This window comes from Mandrillus leucophaeus, unplaced genomic scaffold (assembly GCF_000951045.1).
Source record: "Mandrillus leucophaeus isolate KB7577 unplaced genomic scaffold, Mleu.le_1.0 Scaffold850, whole genome shotgun sequence".
Classification (NCBI taxonomy): domain Eukaryota; kingdom Metazoa; phylum Chordata; class Mammalia; order Primates; family Cercopithecidae; genus Mandrillus; species Mandrillus leucophaeus.
This window is the reverse complement of record NW_012109253.1, coordinates 486,488-507,798: the sequence shown is the minus strand read 5'-3', so window position 1 is coordinate 507,798 and position 21,311 is coordinate 486,488. Positions and strand designations below refer to the sequence as shown.

The window sequence follows — 21,311 nt, the reverse complement described above, 5'->3', positions numbered from 1 at the left end:
TTGACTACCTTGTCAAATTTGTGTTGCATAGCTTAAGGGGCAGAGAAAATACAACATAAAGGATCTAGAGGAAAACAACCACTTAATGAGAAAACTTAACTGATATCAGCCGCCATACCATGTATGACTATCGTTATAAGAGTTGGGAAAGTACATTATAACTTTTATAAGTTCAATTTTGCATTTATATTGTTTTCTATATCTGTAGGTGGCCCGTGAATAATTCTTAATGAATGCCCATGATTATAGATGTATACTATAAACATTATTGGGTAGACCTGGTATACCTTCATCCATTTTGAAAGATCAAGGCAGTGAAAGAGGTATCAATGGTTATTTTATAAGCTCTTTAAACAAGAAAAATCTGAACAAAAGTCAAGTCAAACTTGCTGAGAATATTTATTGCTGTCAGTTGAGATTAATGAAGCATAGAGTGTCTTTGGTAAAGATGAACTGAGGGGAATACCACCTCTTTCTTTTGGTGACAAGTTTTTGTTATCCAGCTGTCACAGTGCTAGGTGGGCACTGGGATGGGTGCCCTTGCCTCTTCTTCTGGGATGTGTTAGTGGTAGTGCCTGCTCCCTAATGATTAGCTTTGCTGAACAATTTGAAGTCGCTTCATTTTTGTTTTTTGCCTTCGAGCCGTTCTCAGTTTTTTAGTTTTTAAGAAACTGTCCTCTAATTGGTATAGAAAATCTTCAATTTGTCCAACCTAGAAGAAATAAACAGATGCAACAAGATTTGTTGTTGGTATCCTGGGTTTTGTATACTTATAAAAAATGGTGAGGTATTTAAAATAAATGGCACATACAAATCCATGTTGGAACAGAACTGGTAGAAACAGAAATGATTAAACACAAAAGCCTCCTTCTGTTTCCATTACAGGTCCCCCTGTTTTACTAACTTAACGCAAAGCAGAAGCACAGGAGTTTGCTTTATCACTTGGTCCAAGCTATTGGAATGGAAATGGGGATTACTGTCACCATGCAGTTTTTAATGGTCAGTAAAACCAGGGATTTCAAAAGAAAGTGAACGGTAAAAGATTAATCCATGGCAAGCCTTTTCTCCATCTCCTTTGCCAACAATAAGAGTCAAAACAAACAAACAAACAAACTTACTTCCCTCAAAGCCAGAGATTCTAGCATTTAGATGCCCCTAACCAACATGGGAGAAAAACGAATGTTTGTATAGTCTTGGCAAGAATCATTTCTCCTTTCAATCAAAATGAAATTCTGAAAGAATGCATTCTCTTAAAAAATGCCACACTCCAGGGAATAAGATAAAATAATGATAGACACAACAATTCTTGAAAAAGAATTAGTCTTTCTTCAAAGAAAACTTACAATTATTCAATGGCAGTTGATAGAATGTATCATACTATTTGTCAGAAAAAAACTATAGAATAGAAGTTTACACATATGCTGAATTGAGTTATCATGAAAGTCAGTAGATATACAATTCATACTTAACCCTGACTCCTAGGACCTGCATATTGCATTAGCCTAACATTACTCACTGAAGAGCTCATTGTCATAAAGTTAACTCAAAGCTAGAGCACTTACTATTCAAGGTACGTGAACGTATCATCTACTTAAGATAAAAGCACTTACAACTTCAATTTTCCAATTTTGAGTTCCACTTTTAAATTGCTTGATTTATCATTCAGAGTAATATCCAAAGGATGATTCAGATTGTCAAAAAGAGAATAATAAATGGTAGCACTCATCCATATGTTATGCTTAGATCTTATATCATACTAGTGATATAAACTGTCCACTGTTTTTTTTTTTAAGAAAACAAGATAAATTATTTATATGAAAACTATTCTTTTTGAAACTCTTGTAAAAACTATTTCAGGTACATTTTTTAAAAAGCACATTGTTTTTTATGATGTCTGATCACTGCAGGACACATCAAAATCATTTGACAGAATATTCTTGGATTCTTCCATGAAGTCAATGCATTATTCTATGTATTCCATACACACACGCGCGCGTGCACACACACACACACACACACACGTACATACACAATATCTGATTTTCACCAAAGTAAGACATTTAAAAATTAACATGGAGCACAATCAGTGCAAATACAATGGATGGCAGCTTACCATTACTTCAATAGTTGAGTTGATGATTCATTCACATTATTTGTACTGACAATATATTATTTAAATCAAAGCTCTTTACAATGAGAATATTTGCAATTAGCCCAAATATAATTTAAAATTACAATTCTAATGCAGTAAAAAAGCTTCCTTCAATAAGACAGTGAAATAATTGTTTTTAAATATCCATTAGGTATCTGCTGTCTTTTAAAAACAATTGTATTCATTAAGAGTAGTATTTAGTAACAGGTTTGCATTTTATTTTAAAAAGACAAGAAACACAAGATGTGTCACTGGAAAAAAAGAATTCTGCTGAATTAACTGGGCAGGTCCAGACCACATATTATGTGTGTGCTGTATCTGGCCTGTATGTTCATCTCCTACCTGGCCTGTCTCCCTCCTGTGCTTTTAATCCATCTCATAAAGATGCCAGAATGAACTTTTAAACAGATAAATCTGATCTCACATCTTTCCCTTGCTCAAATTACATTAAATGGATTTCTAAACTCTTACCATGGCCTATACACCTGTATACCTGGGTTATCAGGTTTCACTTGCATCTCTGGCACTAACATCAATCCATCTGCTTTAGCTATGGGGGACATCTCTCAGTTATCTGAGCACAGCCATGCACTGTTCTATGTTCCCTCCATCTTCCTAATGGAACATGTCCATTAGAACACTTACATATCCTCTGGATTTCAGGTCAAACATCAATGCCTCAGGGAAGTCTTCCTTTAGAACCGAGGCCAAATTGGTTGTCTCAGTAACATTTTTTTCATCTCTTTAGATATCATAATTTTTAAACTTAATTATTTATAATGATTTATATAATATCTGTCTTCTCATCTGGACTTTCAGCTCCATAAGGCAGAGACCAGGTCCATGTTGTCCACTATTTCCAAAACCTAGGATATTGTAGACCCTCAGTAATCCTACTCTCTGATAAAAGAGTTGAAGAGATTCAGAAAACCATGTGTTTTTTCCATATTTAAGTGATGCCTGGAATGAAGGATATCAGAAGGCTTTCTTTTCCTCTATAAATTAAATAAACATGACTTTCTCATGCCACCATTCTTTTACCATTGTTTAGCTTTAAGACTGTCAAGACAAGCAAGGTTACGACAAGGTGTTGCCTGTATACTTGAAAGGGCACTGGATGAGGAGTCAGCAGGAATGTTGAATTCTGCTCTTGGGTTGGCTTCTAACCCTGCTCTGTGACCCGAGGGAAATTACTTGGCCTTTCTGAACTTCAGTTTTCACCAACAGTTGGTATTAAAAGAGGATTGGTCTGGATAATTTCCAAAGACACATCTGGTCATAAAATTCTGTGATTTACAACCATATCAGATCCAAGTAGTCCAGTCCCAAAAATGAGTACTCACATTTTCAAATCAGAGGTTATTCTCTTAGATTACACCATTAGATGAATGACACAATATGCAGCAAAGTAAGTCAATTTTAGCTTCTATACTTACTGACGTGTAGGAGAGCTGCAACATGTTTTTTAGAAAAGCTGGTTCTTTCTTTTCTTTTTTTTTTATGTCAAGGAAAGAAAAATGCTGGTTAAAGAGAAAATAGATTCATATAACTAGAAGAACAGATTGCAAATGATAGAAATTTCTGTAAAGCCCTTGGGAAAATAAAATACAAAGAAATATGTAAGTACACAAGAAAATACACAAGAAAGTACACAGTTTTTGAAGCAGAGGCTTTATTAGACTCTCTTTGGTACAGAATCTACTTGCTTAACTGTATCAGATAGGCTACTTGGTAATTCTGGGTCTAACTTTCCCTTTGCAAAATGGGCAGATAACATTTTTGTGTGTGTATATATGTGCCAATGCTGACTTGACATTACAGTGATATGGACATTAGACCAAATGAGCTTGCAGAGAATTTTAGGCTGTCTAATGATGGAGGGGAATGAACTATCTCTGTCGGAGGGCAGGTTCCGACCCATCATATGACTGTTGGTCATAACCCATATCAAAGAGTAAAGAAATTGTCATCAGCCAGTTTCTCAACGCCTTTTAATTCACATTTAAACACTACTATTATGGGCTGAATCGTGTCCCCCTCTCAATTTACGTGTTAAAGTACCCAGTACTTTCGAATGTGGCCTTATCTGGAGGTATTTACATAGCTAATCAAGTTAAAATGGGTCCTTAGGGCAGGCCCTAATCCAAAATGACTGGTGTCGTTATAAAACAGGGACATTTGGAGACAGATGCACACACAGGAAGAATACCATGTGAAGAGGAAGGCAGAGATTGGGGTGATGCCCCCACAAGCCAAGGTACGATAAAGAATGCCAGCAAATCACCAGAAACTAGGGGAGAGGCATGGAACAGTTCCTTCTTCACAGCCCTTGGAGGACCCAACCTTGAAGACACTGATTTCAGATTCTTACGCTCCAGAATTGTGAAACAATACATTTCTGTTATTTAAGCCCCTCAGTTTTTGGTACTGTGCTATGGCAGTCCTAGCATCTGAATATAACTACTAAGCCACAAAGTGAAGGGAAGAGCAATTAAATTATAATTTTCCTCTCAAACATGACTTTGATCCTTTCGGAAACTCTCATTTCCCACTGATGTTCCCTACTTGGTTGATGCCCCTTGGCACAGGCGTAGTGTATACCTTGGGAACCAGGCTTCTCTCTTGCCAGTAATGGCTGTGAGAAGAAGTTGATCTCAAACATGAATGAACAAGTAAATTATACTGAGAAGGAAGATGCTGGGCTTGAATTTAGGCTTCCTATTAAATTTCATGTAGTCTGAATCAAGGAGAGAGGATTAGGTGTGTTTATATGGGTTTGCTTGCACATGTTCATGCCTTAGGAATTGAGTGCTCAAATAATTTTTTTAATTAAAGCTTTAAAAGATTTTTTTAAAGAAGAAAGTTGAGGAAATAGGAATAAAATTCATCAGGAATAAATATCAGGCTTATATGACTATAGTGGTAGTTACAGAATGGGAATGTGTTTCAGTGATTAGCAGTTTGGACCAAAATCCTCTCGGCAAAACAGACATTTCACCCCACCACAGTGGATTTGATAACATTAGTTTCTTTGCTCTGTTTCAGTTTTATTTCCAGACCAAAAGCTTTTAAATATTTATCATCCAAAATGGTTTGAATTTTAATTCTTATTAGAATTACAGTTGTTTTCAAATAGGCTTGAAATTAATTTCTAAAATAAACTTAGTTTCTGAAACGGAGTTGTTTCCACTATTCATAATACAGCAGTTTCCTTTAGCTTTGGGCTAGTATTCAAACAGACAGACAAGCCCCTAAGTTTTTCCTTTTTCATTTAGTGAATTTGGTATATTATTTAGTTTTTTGTCATAAGAGTGTAACATAAAAATCTGGGGTACCTACCCGTGAGATTTTATAAAACACGCAAAAAAAAAAAAATGCCAAACTGTATCACCAACTCTTGAAAATACCCATAATGATAAGTCTTTTCAGTGTGTTTAATATAGAATTAGAAACGCTTATGAAATTTTGCTATCAGATAGTCCAGGAAACTATGTGTTATAGTCTGAATGTCTATGTGCCCCCAAATTCATATGTTGAAATTCTAACTCCCAAAGTGATAGTATTAGAATGTAAGATCTTTGGGAGGTGATTAGGTCATAAGAATGGAGCTCTCGTGAATGGCATTAGTGCCCTTATGAAAAGAGGCCCAAGGGAAATTGTTGGTCTGTCCACCATGTGAAGTCACAGCTAGAAGGCACCATCTATGAACCAGAAAAGGGGCCTTCAGTGGACACTGAGTCTGCCACTGCCTTGATTTTCCAGCCTCTAGAATGATGAAAAATAAATTTCTGTTGTTCATAAGCTACCCAATCTATGGCATTTTATTATATCAGCCTGAACAGGCTGAGGTACCATGTATCATAGTTTTAAAAAAGTTCATTTTGGTAAGATTTATCTGAAGGTTTGAATATATATTATTAAATTAAACTTTTGTTTTGAGATAATTGAGGATTCACACACATCAGTAAAAAGTAACTCAGTAAGACCCAGCGTAATTTTTACCCAGTGTCCGTCAGTGGTAATATCTTGCAAAACTGTAGAATACTACAGCCAGGATATTGACATTGATTCAGTCAAGACACGGAACAGTTCTATTACCACAAAGATCTCTCATGTTGCCTTTTTATAGCCATCTGTTTTCCTCCTGGTCCCTAACTTCTTCTTAAGCCCTGGCAACCACTAATACAATAGTAAGTTCTTTTTTTTTTTTTTTTTTTTGAGACAGGCTCGCTCTGTCACCCAATCGGCATAGTCTCGGCTCACAGTAACCTCTGCCTCTTGGGTTCAAGTGATTCTCTTGCCTCAGCATCCTGAGTAGCTGGGATTACAGGCATGTGCCACCACAGTAGGCTAGTTTTTGTATTTTTGGTGGAGACAGGGTTTTGCTATGTTGCTCAGGCTGGTCTCGAACTCCTGGCCTCAAGTGATCCGCCTGTATCAGCCTCCCAAAGTGCTGGGATTAGAAGTGAGCCACCGTGCCTGGCCATAGGTTCTTCATTTATAGAATTTTGTTATTGCAAGAAGGTTATCTAAATGGAATTATATAGTATATAACTCTACACTTCTCTGGAGATTTATTCAGGTTGTTGTATCCATGGTTTATTTCTTTTTATCACTGACTAATATTCCATGGTATGAATTAACCAGTTTGTTTAACCATTCATGCTTTAAAGGATAGTTAGATTATTTCCAGTTTGGGGTTATTGTAAAATAAGTTACAATAATTTGGGCTATTGTAAAATAAGTTATAAACATTTGTATACAGGTCTTTGTTTGAACATAAGACTTTATTTTTCTGGGATAAAAGCCCAGGAGGGCAATTTCTAGGTTATATGGGAGCTGCATATTTAATTTTTTTTTTTTCAGTAGTGCTGATTGGTTGGATTGGAAATGAAATCAAAGGGAGTCGAAGCTGTCTGGTGCTGAGTCAGTTCAGGGTGGAGGCCACAAGGTCAGATGAGCCCGTTTATCTGTCCGGGTGGTGCCAGCTGATCAGGTGCAGCATCTGCCAAATATCTCAAGCACTGATCTTAGGCTTTATAATAGTGATGTTATCCCTAGGTTATATTTAGTTTTATTTATTTATTTATTTATTTTTGAGATGGAGTCTCACTCTGTCACCCAGGCTGGAGTGCAGTGGCGCGATCTCCTGCTCACCGCAACCTCCACCTCTCAGGTTCACACCATTCTCCCGCCTCAGCCTCCCGAGTAACTGGGACTAAAGGTGCCCACCACTACACCTAGCTAATTTTCTGTATTTTTTAGTAGAGAGGGGGTTTCACCGTGTTATCCAGGATGGTCTCGATCTCCTGACCTCGTGGTCTGCCCGCCTTGGCCTCCCAAAGTGCTGGGATTACAGGCGTGAGCCACCGCGCCCGAAACTGTCATGTTATTTTCCACAGTGGTTGTGCCATTTTACATCACATTAGTAATGTATTAGTGATCTAATTTGTGTCTAATCTGTGTCCTTACCAGCATTTAGTATTGTCATTATTGCTCATTTTAGCCATTTTAATAGGTGTGTAGTGACATCTCATTGTGGTTTTAATTTGCATTTCCTTAATGGCTAGTGATGTTGAACATGTTTTAACATGCTCACTTGTCATTCACTCTGGTGAATGTCTGTTCATATCTTTTGTCATTTTCGAATTAGACTGGTTTTTTTACTCCTGAATTTTGAGAGCTCTTTATAGAATCTGTATATAGATTAGTCTTTTGTTGGATGTGGGGTTTGCAAGTATTTTCTCTCATGCTGAGCTTTTTTATCATCCTTTTTTTTTTTTTTTTTTTTTTTTTAAACAGAGTCCTTCCACAGATAAAATTTTTAATTTTGATGAAGTCTAATTTATAAATTAAACTTTTATGGATTGTGCTTTTGGTGTCAAGTCTAAGAAGTTTGCATAGACCAAAATCCCATAGATTTTTCCTGTTGTTTTGTAGAAGTTTTATAGTTTTATATTTTGCATTTAAGTCTATGACCTAATTTGAGTTAATTTTTGTGTGAAGTATAAGGATTAGGTCAAGGCTGTGTTTTGGTTTTCTTTTATTTTTGGTCTACAGATGTGTAAATGTTCCAGCATCATTTGTTGAAAATGCTATTTTTGTTCCACTGAATTGCTCTTACTCCTTTATAAAAAAAAATCAGCAGAGGATATATGGGTTTATTTCTGGGTTCTCTATTCTGTTCCATTGAGCTTTGTGTTAATCCACCAGTACACAAATTCTTGATTACTGAAGCTATATAAAAAGTCTTGTATATCAAATTTGAGAGTTCAATGTCTATATTATGTCAGATCTTTCAATCCATAAACATGGTGTATCTCTCCATTTATTTAGAGCTTTGATTTCTTTCATCACTGTTTTGTAATTTTAGGCATACAAGTCCTGTAGATGTTTTGCTAGATTCACACCAAAGTATTTCATTTGTTTGAGTAATTGTAAATAATACTGTCTTAAATTTTAGTGTCCCTGATCACTGCTATTACATAAAAATACAACTGAGTTTTGTACATTTGTTTTGTATCTTGCAATGTTGCTGAACTCATTTTTTGGGGGGGATTTTTATGTAGACAATTATGTTATCTGCAAATAGGGAAGGGCAGATTTCTTTCTTTCTTTCTGTTTTACATGCCTTTTGTTTCCTTTTTGTGCCTTAATGCCATGGCTAGTATTTCCAGCGCTATGTTGATTAAGAGCGGTGGAAGCTAATATCCTTTCCCTCTTCCTGATTTTAGAGGGAAAGATTTTATTCTTTCACTATTAAGTGTAATGTTAACTGTAGAATTTTTGGAGATGCTCTTTAACAATTTGAGGAGGTTCCCCTTTATCTCTAGTTTTCTGAGTATTTTTAAAATCATAAATGCGTGTCAATTTTGTCCAATGTTTTTTCTGCATCAATTTATATAATCTTGTAATTTTTCTTGTGTAATCTGTTTATATGGTAGATTGTACTGATTTTGAAATATTCAAACATCCTTGCATCTATGGGATAAATCCCAGTTAGTTATGGTATGTAATTTTAAACATATTGCTAATTTCTATTTGTTAATAATATTAAGATTTTTGCCTCTATATTTAAGAGAGCTATTGGTTTGTAAATTTTTTTGGTACTATTTTTGTCTGATTTGGTATTAGGATAATACTAGTTTTATAACATGAATTGGGAAGGCTTTGCTACTCTTGTATTCTCTGAAAGAAACTGTAGAATTGGTGTTAATTCTTTAAATGTGTGGCAGAATCATCCAGTGAAACCATCTAGGCTTGGAGATTTCTGGGGTGTTTATAATTATGAATAGTTAGAGGGTTAATGAAACTATTTTATATTGGGTGAGTGGTGGTAGCATGTTTTTTCAGGAATTGGCATATGTCATCAAAGTTGTCAAATTTATATATGTAGAATTGTTCTAAAGATTCTCTTATCCTTTTACTGTCTGCAGCATCTGTAGTGATGTTCCATTTCATTCCTGGTATTGGTGATTTGTGTCTTCTCCCTTTTTTATTCATTAGTCTTGCTAGATTTTTTTTTTTTTTTAATTTTACTAACCCGTTCAAAGAACCACTTCTTTGTGGCATTGGTTTTCTCTATTTTTCTGTTTTCATTTCCATTGATTGCTAGTTTAATCCTTATTGTTTTCTTCCTTCTGCTTGCTTTGTATTTATTTTGCCCTTCTTTTTCTAGGTTTTTGAACTTAGACTTGAGTTATTGATTTGAGATAGTTTCTTCTTTTATAATATATGCATTTAGTGCTATGAATTTTTCTCTCATTGCTCTTTTACCTGTATCCCACAAATTTTGATATGTTATATTTTCATTTTTATTCAGTTCAATATATTCTTATATTTCCCTTGAGACTTCATTTTTGATCCATGAACTATCCAAGTATTTGGAGATTTTTCTGTTATTGACTTCTAGTTTGCATCCATTGCAGTTGTAGAACACATTCTTTATGATTTCAGTTTTTAGAAATTTGTTTAAGTTTGTTATGATCCAGAATAGCATTTATTTTGGTGCATGTTCCATGGGCACATAAATGTTGATTAGATTCTGTTGCTTGACGGTGTTATTGGGTTATTGTATATTCTTGTTGATTTTCTGTTTAGTTGTTCTATCAGTTGTTGAGAAAGGGCAGTTGAAATCTCCATCTATAATTGTGGACATGTCTATTTTTCGTTTAGTCCCATCGATTTTTGCTTCATATATTTTGCAGACCCTGTTGTTTGTGCATACACACTTAGAATTGCTTTGTCTTTTTGGTGGATTGATACTTTTATTGTTATAGAATATCATATCCCTCCCTGTCTCTGGTAACTTTCTTTGCTTGAAGTCTCCTTTGTCTGATACTAATATAACCACTACTACTTTCCTTTTGTTAAAGTTTACATGATATTTCTTTTTATATCTTTTAACCCTTAAACTTTCTATGTCATCACATTTGAAGTGAGTTTGTAGACAGAATATTTGGGTCATATTCTGAATATTTTGCCAGTCTCTATCTTTCAATTAGTGTATTTAGGCCACTTAAATTTAGTGTAATTATTGGTATGTTAGACCTTAGTCTGCCATTTTATTTTTATTTTCTTTGGTTGTTGCTTCTGTTTTATCACCCTACCTTTCTGAGGTTACTTAAACAGTTTTTAGAATTCCATTTTGACTTAACCAGAGTTTTTGATATATCTTTTGTATAGCTTTTTAAGTATTTGCTCTAGATATTACATTATATGTGTGTATGTAAAATATGTATGTGTGTTCATTTTAAATTTGAAGTATAGAATCATTTCTTTCTTTGTCTCTTCACCCTCTCCGATTTATAATTATCTTAAATCCTTTATATAAATTGAGAACTACATTAAGCAATGTTATTATTTTTGCTTTCCCCACCAAATATGATGAAGAGGAGAAGAAAAGTGTATAATTTTTAGTCATACTTTTACTTACTGTGTTCTTTCAGCCTTTTTGATATTTCTAGGTGTTTCTTTTGATTCCTTTCTATTCAGAAAACTTTATTTAACTCTTCTTTTGGAGTAGGTTTTCTGATGATGAATTCTCTCAGTTTTCCTTCATCTGAGAATGTCTTAATTTCTTCCTTATTCCTGAAAGATGTTTGCATTGGATTGGTAATTCTTTTCTTTTCGTGCTTGAAAAATATTATGCCACTTCCCACTGGCCTCCATAGTCTCTTATGAGAAAGCCATTGTCATTTATTTTTTCGTATGGATAAGGCATCATTTCCCTCTTGCTGCTTTTAAGATATTTTTGCTAATAGTCTTCAGAAGTTTGACTATGATATATCCTAGTATGAATTTCTTTGGGCTTATCCTAGTTGACATCCACTGAACTTCTTAAATTTATAGTTTTGTCTTTTGCCAAATTTGGGAAGTTTTCAACCATTATTTCTTTGAGAACTTTTTTCATCCTGCCTGCTCTTACTCTTCCTCTGAAACTCTGATATCATGGATGTTAGATCTGTTGTTACAGTCTTACAGACCCTAGAGGCTTTTTTTTAGTTTATTTTTTCTTTGTTGTTAAGAATAGGCAATTTTTTTTTTTTTTTTTTTGAGGTGGAGTCTCACACTGTCACCTGGGCTTGGGTGCAATGGTGTGATCTCGGCTCACTGCAACCTCTGCCTCCTGGATTCAATCAATTCTCCCTCAGCCTCCTGAGTAGCTGGGATTACAGGCACATGCCACCATGCCCAGCTAATTTTTAGTATTTTTGGTAGAGATGGGGTTTCACTATGTTGGCCAGGCTGGACTCGAACTCCTGACCTCATGATCTGCCCGCCTCATCCTCCCAAAGTGCTGGGATTCAGGCATAAGCCACCGTGCCTGGCCTAAGATTGGGTAATTTTTATTGTCCTATCGTTCTTTCACTGATTGTTTCCTCTGTCCCTTTCATTCTGCTATTGAGTCCATCCAATACATTTTTTGTTTGTTATTTTTTTTTCAGTTCTAAAATTTCTATTTAGTTTTTCTTTATACTTCCTCTTTCTTTGCTGATACTTCCTGTTTATTTGCTGTGACTATTTTTCTCACTTAAATGTGTTTGTAATTGCTCATTAAAGCATTTTTATAATGCCTGCTTTAAAATGTCAGATAATTCTTCCTTTTTTGAGACAGAGCCTCGCTCTATTGCCCAGGCTGGAGTACAATGACAAGATCTCGCCTCATTGCAACCTCCACCTCCGGGGTTCAAGCGATTCTCCTGCCTCAGTCTCCTGAGTAGCTGGGATTACAGGCATGTGCCACCATGCCTTGTTAATTTTTGTATTTTTGGTAAAGATGGAGTTTTGCCATGATGGCCAGGCTGGTCTCAAACTCCTGGTCTCAAGTGATCTGCCTGCCTTGGCCTCCCAAAGTGTTGAGATTACAGGCATGAACCATTACACCCGGCCTAAAATGTCAATAATTCTAATATATTTGACATCTCTGTTTTGGCAGTCATTGATTATCTCTCTTCATTCAGTTCGAGATCTTTCCAGTTCTTGGTATGATGAGTGATCTTTTAAGTCTGGACATTTTGGGCATTTTGTTACGAGGGATCTGCCTCATTACTTCCACGTGGAAACAGAAGTTCAGGTTCCCAATTCACCCTCCATAACACCTGATGGAGAGGCTTCTCATTACTTCTGGTTGGGGATGGGAGTTCAAGCTCCTCACTGGGTTTCCACTGATACCTTCGTGGTTTGGAGGGTAGGAATGTTTTATCACTGTTTCCCACATGGCTTTCACTGACACGACATTGTGGGAGAAGACTCACTACCATTGCTGGGTGCTAAAAATCCTGACTTTCTACCAGGTCTCATCCAACACCATACCAGCAAGAATGGGGAAGGAAAAGGAGAGATTTACTTCCTATTGGGGATAAAAGTCTAGACTCCCTATTTGTTCTTCTCTGACACTACCCTATTAGGATAGGAAGATTGGGATACCTTGTTTTTTTGTTTTTGAGAGATGGAGTCTTGGTCTGTCACCCAGACTGGAGTTCTGTGGCATGATCTCGGCTCACTGGAACCTCCACCTCCTGGATTCAAGTGATTCTCCTGCCTCAGCTTCCCAAGTAGCTGGAACTACAGGCATGTGCCACCACACCCAGCTAATTTTTGTATTTTTTTAGTAGAGATGGGGTTTCACTCTATGTTGGCCAGGCTGGCCTCGAACTCCTGACCTCAGGTGATCTGCCCACCTTGGCCTCCCAAAGTGCTGGGATTACAGGCATGAGCCACCATGCCCAGCCATACCTAGGAATTTTAATTGTATGTAATGGGGTGAATGGGGGAAAGCACATCTGCTCCATATTCTTCAAAGTAGAAATACTCTATCACAGGTTTTTAAAAAAATGATTTTGACCCCTGTGCCTTAGGAAGATGTGCTTTCATTTCTCAAATCAGTTTGACCAGTTGCTTCTAGATACCTTTATCAATGTGATAAAGTGAATCACCTATTGTACAGCTGAAGGGGCTTCTTTCCATAAGAGGTCTTTGGAAGTTAAAAGCCTTTCAAATTTCTTGTAATAAGAGATAGGTCTTACTTTATTCTACATCTAAGTTAGGATCTCTCCAACATATGTCCACTATGTCCACACTCCTCACTAGTCCTCTCATGTTCCTCTCCAGAGTCTATTCTCCAGCAGAAAGTCATTTTGGTAGAGTACACATTAGTTTAATTCAGTTTTGATGATGCTGAGAGACATGGGTATATTTTGCTGTGGAATTTGTGTGTGTTTTAGATTCCAGTCTTGTCCCCTTCTCCACAGGTATCATTTTAAGAAAATCATAATCAGAAGGATAAATGATCCATATCTTCCTTTAGAGCTGCATGTACAGGCACTTTTATTTTTGCCCTTCTCCCAAAGATGAAAGGTATAATGAGTACACTATAAATGACTGAATGAGCTACAAGTCAATTGCTCTGAACTCCATATTAATCCCACTTTCAATACAGAATGGAAGATGTCCTATGGTTCATTTAGCTACCAGTGGTATAAGCTGTTATTCTGTTATTCTCCAGAATTATAAAGGATTGCAAAACTTAATGTATGAAAGACAGGCAATAAAATGCTGGGCTGCCAAGCAAAGAAGACACTTTTAGTAATTTAAAGGAAGCAATGTATAGAAGGAACTACAAACTTACTCTTCAGTTCAAAATACAATTGAGATATATGTTTCCACTCCTCTGATATTCCACTCCTCCACTCCTGTGATATTCAGAATATCACACTGAAATTTTGAAAGATGTATTTTGAAAAACTTTTGCAAAGATAAAACTCCTCTAATAGGTTTGGACTAATATGAGCATTTCCAATTTCTGTTTTAGTCACTTCCATAAATTAGCTCATAAGTGGATCAGGAAGAGAAAGTGCTCAGGAAGTGGAGGTGGTAGACTTTGTGTTGGTCCACTTCCAGCCTCAAGATCCCCTGTGCTGTGATGGTAAAACTTGGAGGGGTTATGGCAATATATGCTTATAAAATTGTGTTTTCACTGAAAGCCTAATGCATTTGCAGATGATAATTCAGATTATTCACCAGAGGGTGACCCTCAGGGCAACAGTAAGTAGACTGCAGAAATGTCTAGACTTCTAAGCTGTTTCCTTGAAGTTCTGAAGTTGCAGAAAGAGGGAAAATAGTGAGCTACCAAAGCAAACCTTAACATGATATGTCTACAAAGGGAAGGATGGTAAGGGAGGACAGTAAGAGCATCATGACTCAGGGAAGTGCAGTGGGTTAGGCAGCTACCACGAAGCAGTGTGGGCAAGTCGCCAGATGGGCAGCAAGCTGTGACCTAGTGATGAACAAAGGATTCCCTGCCAAAAAGCAGACTCAAAGGTTGTCTCATTGGCTGTCTTACGGAATCTGAACTTAGGTCAGGCAGTGTTCTTTGTGCCATTGACTTGTGGCAGCTTTGTTTGGTTTAATATAAGCGTGCGAGCTAACAATTAAGAACAAGCCTTTGACCCAAACAAATCTGATTCAAAACTAAACCCTGTCACTACAAAGTCGGACTTGTTTTTTTAATTCTACACAGCTATTTTTCCTCATCTTTCAAGAGAGACGTCTCTCTTATAGGGTTGTTGCAATCATATTAAATGTGATAATATATTGAAATGCTTGGCACACACTAAGACATCAGGAATAAAAACTGATAACATCTGTCATCATCATTAATTATCTGAAATACATTTTTCTATAGCTTGTTCCAATTGTGATAGTTATTAAAAAGCAAGCTTCAGACAAACTAACATAGTTTGATAATTTGTGTGGTAACACAATATTTTATTAGGTACATGTGAATGGTGGCAGATTAGCTTTGTCTGCCCCTTGATAAATTCTTGTTTAAAAGTGGCCAAGCTCCTGGATACATGCTTCCTAGATGAGGGCTATGCCACGATTTGACACCTGCACAGAAATACTTCTGCTGCAGAGGTTTTCTGCCAAATCATCAAAGTTTTAGAAGACAGTATTTTCAGCCAACAAAGCACTTAAAAGAGGTGTTTCCAGTTTTGGAGGCAAGGCCAAGCACAGGTGGGAAGTGGGTGATTAGGAAATGCAGCTGCTGAAAATGTTTTACCTATTAACCTTATACTTTTCCCTTGAAGTTAGAGGAGAAAGATGTTGGTTTAAATAATAATTGAAGTTCACCATCTAGATTTGGAGCATCGCACTGTGGTGGGAAAGATGGCCAGACCAAGGCTTTCGGCTTTCTCCATTCTGCAGGCGAGGCTTGGGCTTTGCTCTGTAAACATCTGAAAATGAGGTCCTCCCTTCCCGGGTCCGATTGCTCCAGGATTTAGCTTCTGACCACAATCACGAGGCTCTGCCAGGACTTTAGTTAAGGCTCTTCCACTGCAGTTGCTGGCCTGGATGCCATTGACACAGATTCGTTTGTCCCAGGAACCTGGCCTCTTTCAGCCCCTTGGGCCTTGTCTCCCTCCCTGCTTGTCCTCGGAACCTTTCCTCTCCTCCCCAGCGTGATCAGCAGTAAAAGCACTTAGGTTTCTTTCCCTGCACGATCTGCACTACGCCTTGGACAGAACTGCTTAGCAGTGCTTGGAGCACACACACTGTAAAGGAATTTGGGGATATGCTAATGAGGAAGCCCATAACCAAAAGCAAGAAGATTCACAATCAAATTGCAATAAATCTGCAGAGACTCCTTAAAGAACAAGACACACAGGAAAAGGCTGACTGCTGGAAAAACTGCTTTGCAAATGAATGGTATGGCTGCTGAATCTTTGAAAAGACAGCAGTACTCTCAGAAGTACCAACCTAGCCACGTATCAGCCCAAATGACTGGCCGATGAATGATAGTGTCACGTGTACAATCTCTCTCAGAAGAGTTTCTGGAAGGATTTGGGTTTAAATACTGATATGGAAAGTAAATAACACGTTCCAATTTGCTCTTCCCTCTACCTTCTCAACCAACTGCCCCTGCCCCATTTCCCAAATTTGTGTTCTCTCCTGTTTGCTTTGCCTACATCAACAGTCTTGAACAGAACAGAGTTGCTAAGTAACATGTAACTCCATCACATTTTCATCTGAAAAGACCAAATTAGTATATCAATGAATGCCATTTCTGTATGATCACAATGAGTATGATTCATAAGTTAAGATTTTGAGGTTAAAAGGAACACAAGCAGTAAAATAATTTTGAATAAATTCATATGGATGGTTTAAAGAGATCTACCTATACTCTGTTTGTTGGATTCACCGAAGCTTAGAAGGTACTATATTATATTAGATGAAATTTTAAAGTGGCATTTCTCCTCAGGAAAACTCACAGGTCCGAAAGTATATGCTGGAGCACTTTTCTCATTACTTTTAACGTAACAAAGTTTTATTTTCCTCATTTAGTTTTCAATCAGTGATCCAGAGCCATAGCAGAACAAGACAATACTTTATGTCGTGTTAAATGCTGATCTTCTCAGTGCCAGGTTTAGGCTTTATAAATGAAGAGCAAATAACTTTTTCTTCTTAGTTGCAGACAGTGTGTTGCTTAGCTGTTTGATTCTATGACAAGAAGAAATAGAAGTGTTCCAACTTAACAGTTGGTACTTTTTTTTTTTTAAGAATCCTTTTTCTATTTACTTTAAGCCTAGTTCTTAAAACTCCAAGGGACCTTGGGATTCAATGGTAACAGAAAATCATGGGATCTAAAAGTGGTGTGGGTAAGGACACATCATGCTTCTCAGAAGGCTATGACTTGCCCGCTGTCCCACGAATGCAAGCTGAATTAATGGTTAAGGACTTCCAGATTTAGGCTCTGTATTCTTTCTGGATATAGATGGAAAACTAAGGAACAAAGATGGAGGATCCTATACAAGTGAGTTACAGAGGTGGACTAAGCACAAATTCCTCAGTGACTCTTTAGCTCAGATTGAAAGAACTTTATTTTGAGAACTGAAGACAAACTGGGCTGGTTTATAGCTAAATTCTACTTTGGTTGGAGGGCCTCACACCTGAATGTTCAACTATACAGACAACAATGCTAGTCACTCAGGCCTTTTCAGGCAGCACAAAACCTGGACTTTGATCGAGAAAGAGTTTAGGTCCCCGGGGTCAGATCGTTTGCTAGCTCCCTTTACTGGCTGTGTGACTTTAGGCAAACTGCTAAACTTCTCTTTTTAATACATTATACTTTTTACCTCTCGTGAGGATTATGAGTTTGGTATATGTAAAGTAAATAGGAGAGTTTGGGTCCCTACTAAGAGCTCATAAAATATTAACTCCTATCCTTTTATTTGATGATCTGATTTTCAAAAGACCTGTTCAATCAGAGCTGCAAGGGCACTTAGAATCATCCAGCCCAATATCCTTATTTTACACATGAGAACACCGAGGACCAGAGAAAGGAAGTGGCTTCTGATTTAATTTATGACTGACCCAGTCTCCAAAATGCTAGGTCAGGGTTTTCTTGTTTTATTTTGTTCATGTTTTCTTTTACTAGTCTCCCTCTAAATCAGCCTTTGCCCTTCTGAATAGATGACTTCTTACCTCCACTCCTACCACTGGGTTCAAGGGTTAAGCCACCATTTTGCTCTCACTGCAATAACCGACTAACTCATTTCCCTGCTTCCATTCTTGCCTTCTTCAATCTATCTCCAACTTAACAGATTAGAGTGCTTCTTTGCAAAGCATTATGTCCCCTCTCACTTCATCTCTTACTACTCTCACTCATTCAGCTTTTTACCCTACCCTGTTTGCTGTTCCTTGTGCATTTTGGCACACTCCAATCTCAGGTTTGGTGTTTTTTGTTTTGTTTTGTTTTTTTGAGACGGAGTCTCGCTCTGTCACCCAAGCTGGAGTACAATGGCGTGATCTTGGCTCACTGCAACCTCCGCCTCCCGGGTTCAAGCGATTATTCTGCCTCAGCCTCCTGAGTAGCTGGGTGCGTGCCACCATGCCTGGCTAATTTTTTTGTATTTTTAGTAGAAACAGGGTTCCACCACGTTAGCCAGGCTGGTCTGGAACTCCTGACCTTAGGTGAGCCGCCGCCTCGGCCTCCCAAAGTGTTGGTATTACAGGCGTGAGCCACTGTGCCCGGCCCAATCTCAGGTTTCACATGTGCTATTTTCTTTACTTGGGATGTTTTTCACCTGATATTTGCATGATATGCTCTCTCCTCTGGCACTTTCCATTTTCCTATTGTGCTTTCTCTCCGATGGGGCATTCACTACTTTATAACATATCCTGTATTTCTTTAGGCAGTGTTTGCCTACTTCAGTACAGTGTAAACATTATGAGGGCACACTTGTTCACAGCTGTTTCTCCAGTGTCTAGAATGACGACTGACACAGAGGAGGTACCGGTAAATGTGTGATGAGTACATAAATGAGCAAAGTGTCAATAGGATTTGTGGGATGTTCAAAAGAATATGTTTCCTCAGGTGTTTTAGTTATTTAACAAAACTAAGCAAATGTTCTATCCTTAATTAAATATGCTGTGGCAGGGGACTTTCCAACACATTAAAATTTACCTTTTTTTTTTTTTTAATCATAACCTGGTAATTTTATGTTTGAATTGCTAAACCTATAGGCATCTATCTTTCTTGAGTTAATCGTTAGGAAATACTCTGCAAAGCCAAACCAAAACAACAACCACTTTCCTAAAACTCTGTAAAGAATGTATTTCCATTCTGGTGAATCAGGAGAAAATACATTTGTTTCATTCCCTCTCTTTCTGGGCTCTTAGAGAAACTTCAAAGAAAACAGAATGTAGACAGGAGGTCAGCTTTCATGAATCAGATTTCATCTTGATTCGCTTTTTATAGACCTATAACAAAGTAGAGCCCTGAAAATTGTGTTAGGTAATGGGGATTCTGACAGACCCTTTAACTATGTGGAACTAGGAGGTTCTGCTATAATTCTGCTGCTTCAGATGAAAATTTCAAGTGTTTTCATTAGGTACAACAGCTGTTTCTATTACAGATAACAGATCTCAGAGGTGATGATGCTGATATCAACTTCTACTGGGCTCAGAACACAGTGTAGCTTGTACAATTAGGTTTTTTTTTTTTAAATTATTTTTTTTTTCTGCACACGCAAATTAACTCTGTAGCAGTAAAAGGAAATTACTTACTTGCTACCGGAATTGTCTGAAAGTGATACGATCATCTTTTGTAGAATCACATTAACCAAATTAAAAGCCCTTGGGAAAAATTTGGCACCTTGTTCCTTCCCATTCACATCTTCCTGAAGACCTCTCATTTAGAAAGTGATGATCATTATCAGGGCTTTTAATTTGGAAAGATTGGCTGCTCACCAGTGAGCCTTTCTAGATACCCAGTGGTTGGGTAGAGTGGCTGTACTGTGTTTCAGCCTTGGAGGCCTTGACTTTACTATCCTCCTGCTTGCTTGAATGTATGATTTCTAGCCTGGGACACACAGTCACAGTCCTGCTACTGTACATTGTTTCCGAGATGGTGCCATCATTTTATTCTCTCATTGAATGCACATATTACTCCTTCACTGAGAGGAGGTGGATTGATTCCTCCAACTCTTGGAACATAAGCTGGCCTGTGACTGCTTTGATGAGTAGAATGTGATGGGATTTGCTGTGCAAGTTCTAGGCTTACCCTTTAAGAGGACTGATGGTTTCTACTTCCTTTCTCTTAAAATACTCCCCTTCTTGAAACCCAGTTCATAGGAGCACATTCTGTGATGGATTTGCCACTATTTTGCCACACTGTTTAAAGCCTAATTCACATAGAGAGGCCATGGTTAGGTACTCCAGTCAACTGCCTCAGCGGATTAGTGTCAACTGTAAGCCATGTGAGCGAACCATCTTGGAGTTCAGTCCATCTTAGCCTTCAGATGACTCCAGCCCCATGCATGGAAGCCATTTGACTAAACTGAATGAGAGGCATTGAGTAAGAGCCACCTACAGGAGTCTGATCTTGAATTGTTGTTTTAAACTGCTACATTTGGAGTGGTTTGTAACACAGCAATAGATAACAACTGCAATAGTGGCAAAATAGTGGCAAATCCATCATAGGATGTGCTCCTATGAACATGGGTATCAAGGATCTTTCAAGTGAGGTGAAATTAGTTGTTGTTTACACGATAGAGACAGATGTCATGTCAATCCTTATTGTATCTTTTCAGCTGGTCCCTAGAAGGTGATAATTGGATTATTGTTCTATTACCATTTGGATTTGTAAATACAAATATTTACTGTACAAATGCAATTTTTGGGGGGAGAGGTAACGCTCTACACCAGAGTACAGCAAATACTTTTTTTTTTTTTTTCCTGAGATGGAGTCTCACTCTGTCAGGCTGAAGTGTAGTGGTACGATCTTGGCTCACTGCAACCTCTATCCCCCGGGTTCAAGTGATTCTGCTGCCTCACCTCCTGAGTAGCTGGGATTACAGGCACCCGCCACCACACCTGGCTAACTTTTGTAATTTTAGTAGAGATGGAGTTTCACCATGTTGGTCAGGCTGGTCTCGAACTCCTGACCTCGTGATCCGCCTGCCTCAGCCTCCCAAAGTGCTGGGGTTATAGGCATGAGCCACTGTGCCCAGCCAGCAAATGTTTTTGATGGTGCTAGATAGTAAATATTTTAGGGTTTGTGCGTTATTATAGTTTTTGTGGCAACTACTTAACTCAGTCAAGTTGACTTAGATAACATGTAAATAAATGGCATGGCTGTGTGAAATCAACTTTA

General features: G+C 37.6%; 1 protein-coding gene across 1 annotated transcript in view; it reads right to left on the bottom strand.

Moving 5' to 3' along the window:
- Positions 1-375: 375 nt before the first annotated feature.
- SPATA16 (spermatogenesis associated 16) overlaps positions 376-21,311 on the bottom strand; it is a 254,565-nt gene continuing 233,629 nt past the window's right edge. Inside the window, exon 11 of the mRNA XM_011968612.1 lies at positions 376-712. Coding sequence (XP_011824002.1) covers positions 590-712 — 123 coding nt within the window. The 3' untranslated portion in view covers positions 376-589. The remainder of the gene's footprint in view (positions 713-21,311) is intronic.